Source organism: Geospiza fortis, unplaced genomic scaffold (genome assembly GCF_000277835.1).
Source record: "Geospiza fortis unplaced genomic scaffold, GeoFor_1.0 scaffold1278, whole genome shotgun sequence".
Classification (NCBI taxonomy): domain Eukaryota; kingdom Metazoa; phylum Chordata; class Aves; order Passeriformes; family Thraupidae; genus Geospiza; species Geospiza fortis.
The window spans coordinates 692912-700028 of NW_005054536.1; the positions used below are offsets into that span (position 1 = coordinate 692912).

The 7117-nt window shown below is 57.8% G+C and overlaps 1 protein-coding gene across 1 annotated transcript; it reads right to left on the reverse strand.

Moving 5' to 3' along the window:
- Window positions 1-2220: 2220 nt before the first annotated feature.
- GC (GC vitamin D binding protein) lies at window positions 2221-6735 on the reverse strand. The gene is made up of 12 exons (XM_031063850.1): window positions 6612-6735; window positions 5421-5490; window positions 4855-4987; window positions 4551-4762; window positions 4239-4371; window positions 4065-4159; window positions 3689-3818; window positions 3396-3598; window positions 2995-3127; window positions 2811-2908; window positions 2532-2664; window positions 2221-2452 (listed from the first exon to the last, which is right to left on the reverse strand). Exons 1-12 carry the CDS (start codon window positions 6718-6720, stop codon window positions 2399-2401), a joined length of 1503 nt encoding a protein of 500 aa, XP_030919710.1. The 5' UTR covers window positions 6721-6735; the 3' UTR covers window positions 2221-2398.
- Window positions 6736-7117: the final 382 nt, after the last annotated feature.

The following is a 7117-nucleotide window of genomic DNA, read 5'->3' on the forward strand; positions in this document are numbered from 1 at the left end:
GGGAGGCGGGGGAGCAGCGGGGCCCCAGCAGCTCCCAATTCCCGGCACGGGAGCGGCTCCTGTTCCAACCGGGGGCCGGTGACTGCCCCAGTGGTGCCAGTCCCTGGGGAGCTGCTGGTGCCCAGGCGATGCCATGGGGCTGTGGAGGGCTTATCCCCGTGCCCAGGCAAGGAGCACGGCCCTGAGGTGCCCGAGGACATTGTTTTGGGCACCTGCTTCAGCAGGGTCCAGGGTGGGGAGGTGGATTCTCAATTCCCCGCAGCTGCTGGAGGCCCTGGTGTGAGCTCATCCCCCCCCTCCCTCCATAAAGGGCTCTTTATCCCCAGGCTTTGCTGGGCCTGCCTGGGGGGAGCCAAGCCAAGAGGAAAAATGCTTGTTGCTGCTTTGGGAATGTGCTGTACACAGTCTGGGAGACCAATAAAATGAAAAGGAGGTATGATACTTTTTCCTGTCTGTTTTTTGGGGGGTTGGAGCTGATGGCTGGGATGCTGCAGGCCCAAAAGGGCTGGGAAAAGCAGGCTCTGGGAAGTCAGCAGCGCTGCAGGTCTCAGAGGTGGATAAAACACTTTCAGGTTTTTTTATAAAGCTTCATGGAGCACTGGCCAGGTGAATGTTGGAGCTGTTTTATTCAGTGCTTTAGGTAATTCTCACTGGGCTTTTCCCATGGCAGCCCCACATTCCCTGGTTGTAGTGAAGTGATGCTTCCCTGGATGCCACCCTGGAATTCCTGCACTGCCACCGAATTCCTGCTTTAACCTGATGAGTTCCTGGAGAACAGACAGACTGGACAGGAGGTGTTGTGCTGAGCACTAAGGCTGGGAATTTAAAAGAAAAACCCTATACAACCAAGCCAGGACCTTTGCTGCTTCCTTTACATTTTTTGGGAATGGGTTAGAGAGAATGAAAAGGCAGAAGGTGAATCCACCTTGTGTCACGGGGCTAAGGGCAGGAGGAATGACAGCTGGAAAAGAAAATTGCCATTAAAAAAAAATCCCAGCTAGAACAGAGAGTGGGAAAGCCAACTGGTTTACGCCCAGACTGGCAAGGACTGGATGGAATCCCTGGGGAGGTGATGCTGGCTGGCATCAGGCAGGAGCAGCCTGAACTTTCCAAGGAAATCTGGTGGTTTTGGTAGGAGGATTATGATTTGTGATGTTTCGAATAGCAGTTGAGTTTTTTTGGGTGGCTTTTCCCCCCATAAGCAGTGATGGTGTCACCTGGCAGAGATATCCTTGGCTGACTTAACGGCATTTCCCCAGTTTTCCTTGGAATCCCACAGGGTCACTGGAATTGTCAGCCCTTACCCTGCACATCTGGAATGTGAAGGATGCAAACCTGAGCACAGGAATGAGGTGTGGGTCACCCACCCCAACAGAACAAGGTGAAACCCAACTTAGAAATAATTAGAAATAATTGGAAATGAACGTTTTGGAAAACAGATGCCAAAGGCAGGCTGTGACATGAGGGTGGTGGATGGATCCAGTGCCTTGGCATCAGCAGGTCCAGTCCCAGACCAGTGGGATCCTTGGGGAAAAAATAAAAGCCAAAACCAAACTAAAACCAGTTTATCCTTTCTGTCCAGGTCTGTACCCCACGATAAGAGTGGCCCTGGCAGGAGATGGACAGGGATGGTGCCAGCCTAATCCATCTTGTTCTCACATTCCAGGGCAACCCAGCAGTGATCCAGGGACTGCCAGTGCTCCCCAGAAAAGGGACAAGCTGCCTTGAACAGGGAGTTCTTCCTGGGTTTGGCTCTGTTTTATCACTCTGGCTCATCTCTGCACCAGGTGTCCCCATGTCCTTCCCTTTGTTGCACACAAAGCTGCCACATCTGGCCTCGGGGGATTTACCTGCTCTTTCCTGGGCTGGCTTTGCCATCCTCCTGCATCCCAGCCCGGGGCTTCTCTGCAGCACCTCCAGAATTCGCCCCCCTGTGCTGGGGAGGGCTCACCTGGGCAGCTGGGGGTGCCCAGGGTGCCCTCTCAGGGTGCTGGTGCTTCCACGTAGCTGGATACCCCAATACCCACAGATTGCTGTCTTTAGGGGCATTTGATGAGACTTTTCCCTGGTTTTCCTTAGTTTTTTAGAGCTTTATCTCCCAGGATCAGGGCTGGCACCTGTTCCTGCCTGAGGAGATGAAGCTGGGCCCCTCTCCCACCCTCCCCACGGGCCCGAGGGTGCACAAAGCCTTTCCAGCCGCACTGCAGGGCATTTTTGTCTTTATTTTGGCTGCAGGAACACAAGCGGTGGGCTCGGTGACACCTCCTGTCTGCCGGACATCCTCCAGCCCAGCTCCCCGATGCTGCCTTCGGATGTCACCGGTGTTCCCGAGCTCCGCCTCGTGTTCCCACTCCACTGGTGCGTGATCCCTGGAGAAACGATCCCTGCGGCCGGCAGCCTATCCCAGCAGGCAGGAGTCCCCCTGGCACAGCTCCCCCAGCTCCAAGCTGACCTGGGGAAGGAGGGCAGAGCCGAGGGGCAGCCCCGGAGCGGGTGCGGCGCCGCGGGGGGCAGGAGGGGCCCGGCCCTACCTTGGAAGTGCAGAGGAGCGGCGGAGCGTCCGGCAGGCAGCAGGAGGAGGCGAAGGATGCTCGCTGCTCCAGGAGCTGCTCCAGCGGCGCCGGGCTGGGCTCGGGCTCGGGCTGGGCCAGACTGTCCCGCAGCCTGCGATAGGGAGCGCGGTTACAGCGGGAAGCGGAGCCACGCGGCTCCTGGTGCATCCCGGTTTGGCATCCTCAGCATTATGGATGGATTCTGATTGCATCCAGCTACCCAGGTGGGTTTTTTGTGGGGGGAAGGGAAAGGCTCACCTCTTCTTGAACTCAAGGAAAGGCAGCTTGTGGTACTGCCCGCAGAGCTGGTCAGCCTTTGCCAGGAAGGGGAACAGCTCCTCGGCGATCCGCTGGCGCTGGGGGCAGAGGCGGGGAGTTACCAGGATGGAATTTGGGGGACACTGGGATGAGGGGGAACAGGATGAGCCCCCACAGCACTCACCTTAATGTCCCAGCAGGCAGAGGGGTCCTTGGAGGAGCAGCATTCCCCCCGGAGTTTCCCGGAGGAGTCGTAGAGCTTGGCAAGGACGGCCTCGGGGAGGTTGGGATGCCTCCGGGCCAGCTCAAACAGGAACCTGGAGCGGGAAATGAGAGAGCTCAGGTGAGTTCTCATTGTGGGCGCTGCTCGGACTGGGATGGGGCTCGCTTTTGGCATCTTTGTGCAGCCCCTGGTGGAACTCAATTCCCCTGAGGGAATTGAGGATGTTCCCCTGGTTATCCCCATAATAACCTAAGCACAGAACAGGGTCAGGAACTGGTTGGACTCGGTGATTTTAGGGATCTTTTCCAGCTTAAATGGTTTTATTCCATGACTGCCCCCTGGCTGCCGTGGGTCCCGCTCACCTGGTGGCGTGGAGAGCCCCCTCCTTGGCACACAGCTCCTTGTTGGTGGGCTCTAGTGGCTCTGGCAGCCTGGTAGCTGGGGCTGGGGGCATGGCCAGGATGCAGAAATGGTTTTCCATCAGGTTTTTCCCCTGGCAGCAGGCAGCGAAGCGCCTGTCCCGTGCCGACAGCGCCGAACAGACTCTGGCCGTGTGCTCCAAGAGCTGCAGAGAGGGAGCAGGGCCTGTGCAGGAGCCCTCAGCCCCCTGAGCTCCTGCTGGAGCTGCTCTGGGCTGGGCTCCAGCCCCCCTTACCTTCTTCTGCATGCAGTCCTCGGCCATGGAGTCACAGCACTGGGAAGCCACCTCGGCAGCGTCCTCAGCCAGGGGCAGCAGCTCCTCGAAGGAGGCAGTGGGAATCTTCTGGGCCAGAGAGGCCAGGGAGCTGGGGAGCACAGGGTGAGTGGGGCTGGAGGCTTGGATCCCCCTCCCAGGAATCAGCTCTGAGCAAGGTGAGGGAGGGAGGGGATGGGAAGGGCAGGGATTGCTCCGTGCCTGTGCTGTGCACGGGGCAACTGCAGGGATCCACAGCAGAGTTAAAGCTTGTGTTCCTAAATGCTGCCTGCCAACAGGATCTGCAGCAGGAGAGAGGAGCCCTGTCCCAGGATGGAGAGGCCATTTCCCCCCATACCTGAAGCTGGCTTTGTCCTTGCCATAGGCCGAGAAGCGGGAGCAGATCCGGTTTGACGTCAGGGTGAGCAGGGAGAGGGTTTTCCTCTCCAGTTTCTGCCACAAAAAGAGGATGGCAGTGGAAACCAGCACAGTGCTTGCCTGGCTCCCTGGGCAGTGAGGATGGGGGACTCACCTCCTTCAGGAAGCAGGCAGTGGGTGCGGGGGAGATGCAGCAGGTGGAGACCATGGAGAGGAAGGTGGTGGTAGAGGCCAGGAGCACAGGCAGGGGAGCCTGGCTGTAGCTGCTGGCATACTCATAAAGAAACCTGTGGCAGAGATGGGATAAGGAGATCCAGCACCTCAGGATCAGGGAATCGGGAGTGTAAGTGGGGTTTGGGGGAGTTGAGGTGCTCCAGGGATGGGAACCCTCTCCAGGCACCCCCTCAGGCTGTCAGCCCGTGCCGCAGGCCGGTGCCAGCACCCAGCTGGGCGCAGCCCGGCTCACCTGTCGGCGAATTCCCGGGGCTCCTGGCGGAAGGCGTGGCAGAGCTCGCGGTCGGAGGGCTGCAGGAAGCGGGGCAGGGGCTGGGGCGGGTGCCGCAGCGCGGCCAGGCACAGCTTGCGCTCCAGCCCCTGCTGGCTGCAGCACTGCGCCGCGCCGGGGTGCGCCGGGAAGGGCGAGTCCGCCCCGCAGGATTTCTCCGACAGCGCCGTGGACTGCGGGATTGGGGACAGGAGGTTATGGCCACGCCGTGCCATCGCCCATTACCCATTTTTGGGGTCTGTTGGATGTTTTTGGTCAGGCTCACCCCGGCGTCGTAGCAGGAGGGGTCGGCCCCGTCGGCGCAGCAGGTCTCGGCCAGGGAGACAATTTCCCGGACGAGGTGGCCGATCTCCTGGAACGTGCCGTTGGAATATTTCCGGCTGGTGTCAATGATGGTCCTGGCAGCAAGGACAGGGAGAGCCAGGTGAGCCTTTATCTTCAATCAGAAATCACTTCACAGGACTGTTCTGCCCAAATGGGTTTAACAGTGCTGGCCGTGGTGCAGAGAGAAATCACAGCATATTCCTTGGAAAACAGCCAGGAAAGAACTGGAACAGCTTCCAGGCTGGGGCCTGCCACTTACAGGGGACTGTGTGTCAGCTCTGGGAGAATTCTTAATAATTTAGGTGCTTAATTTGTTTTTTCAGGAATTCAACAAGGAATCAAACTTTTCTCCTGCTAAAAGCAATCAGAGCCCAGGGGTTGAATTGCATCTCCCCTTTTTGATGAATTGAATCCATCTGCCCTTTTCCATTATTTTTATTTACTGTTTTCTGTCCCGGCTCAGGTGTCAAGGTTCCTGGGAGGGCACCAGCAGCAGGAGGTACCTACAGGGTTCTGAAGTTCTCCTTGCCCAGGATCTTGTACTCCTGGCAGACCTTCTCCCGGACATAAGCTTTCCCTGAAAGTGCAGGAGAAGGAGGAATTGTGAGTAAGGAAAAAGGAATGCTCTCTCACCACGGAACACACTCCTTTATTCACTTGGGGTTTGTTCATTTTTTTCATTCTATTACTTCTTTTTCCCATTTTTCCACCACTTTTTCGAGGTGGTCCCTGGGGCAATGTTGTCAGAGCCAGTCTGGGAGAAGCACTCCTGGTGTTCAGGCTGCTGCTCCAGCTCTGCAGCCAGGGAAAGGGGCAGGGAGAAAACCCTCTCTGGAGTTGGGAGAGCTACAGGTAAATTATATGGTAGGTTTGGAGTATGGAATATGTGGGGTTGGATTTTCTGGCAGGGCCTGGAAACTGTAAGGGCTGGGAAACCATCCGGGGCCATGTCCACGAGGCAGCCAGGAGTGAAAACATCCCCAGCAGTGCTGCCCTCCCTGCAAAACCAGGATCGATTCCCATCAGACTCTGTGGGGCCAGACCTTGGCAGCAGCAGGGTAAACACTGATCCCGGTGTTCCCTGGGACTGCAGCCTGGGGCAGGGTCACCTCCCCAAAACCCAGGGCTTTGGGCCATCACTCTGAGGGTCACATCCCTCTGGTGGCAAGGGGAGAACAGGGTGAAGGCAGGGGGTTCCAGAAAAGGGGAAACCATGGAAAAATTGCATCTCTTTCCCAGCAGGAACATCGGCTTCCAGTCCCAGCTTGTGGCATTTGTGTTCACTTGTACAAAGCCATGTGGGAGAGGTAAGTTTTGGGTGGTTTTTGGCAGCTGGGGGATTCCCTGTGGAGCGGAGAAGGCAGCAAAGGATGGCAGAGCATCGTTCCCACCAAGAGGTGAGTTTTGCACAGGAATAGTGCTCCCCAGGGGAGTCAGGAAATCCCATTTTTCTTCAGAAATGAAAATGCCAGTCCCTGTGGCTCTGTCCTCTCCCCATCCCACCTCCCCCAGCATCACCCCACAGTGGCATCCTGGACCCCAACCCATCCTCCCAGCCCTTCCCTTCCCTCTCTGCTCCTGCCCAGCGGTTTGGCTGCAGGCTGGGAGAGGGGGGACCACTGAAAACCTCTGGAATTGAGGCCCCATCCCCGTGCCCCTCATCCCAGGGCCAGCACAGCCCGGGATCACCTCCCTTACCTCGGTGTAAGGCCTGTGCAGCGGCCAAGAGTGGCAGCAGGGCCAGGGCTGCCCTCATGCTGGAGCTGGCTCTCCTCCTCCTGCCGGGAAGCGGCACTGGGAGTCCCATGCCGGGGTTTTTATGGAGGCAGGGTCAGCAGCTGGGAGAATGATTAACCCCAGAGGGCAAGCATCCTTGGCCTGCCCCCTGGGGCCCGGCTGCCAGGACCTCAGAGATCCAGAGAGTTTGAATCATTAACTTGGACAAACAGGGATGGGTGGCCCTGAAACCTCGGGATCTGTGAGGGATGCTGGGAGAAACACGGACAAGAGGAGGAAAAGCACTCCGTGCACCCCGGGAGTGGAAAGGCCTGTGTGCTTAGGATACTATCTGATCCTCAGGAAGGACACACTTTTTTTTGGGGATGTCAGCACCCCAAACCCGCTGGCGCTGCTGGGAAATGCCCGTTGTTATCCTTGGAAGCTCAGCTCCAGGCTGCACCTCGGGTTTCATTCCTGCCACTGCT

Coding starts and splice junctions, on each gene's coding strand:
- GC (XM_031063850.1), bottom strand. CDS start 6,720: ATGGGACTCCCAGTGCCGCTTCCCGGCAGGAGGAGGAGAGCCAGCTCC. Junction 4,372..4,550: donor CCCCGGGAATTCGCCGACAG/GTGAGCCGGGCT, acceptor TCTCTGCCACAG/GTTTCTTTATGAGTATGCCA. Junction 2,453..2,531: donor CGCTCCTCTGCACTTCCAAG/GTAGGGCCGGGC, acceptor CTCCTTCCCCAG/GTCAGCTTGGAGCTGGGGGA.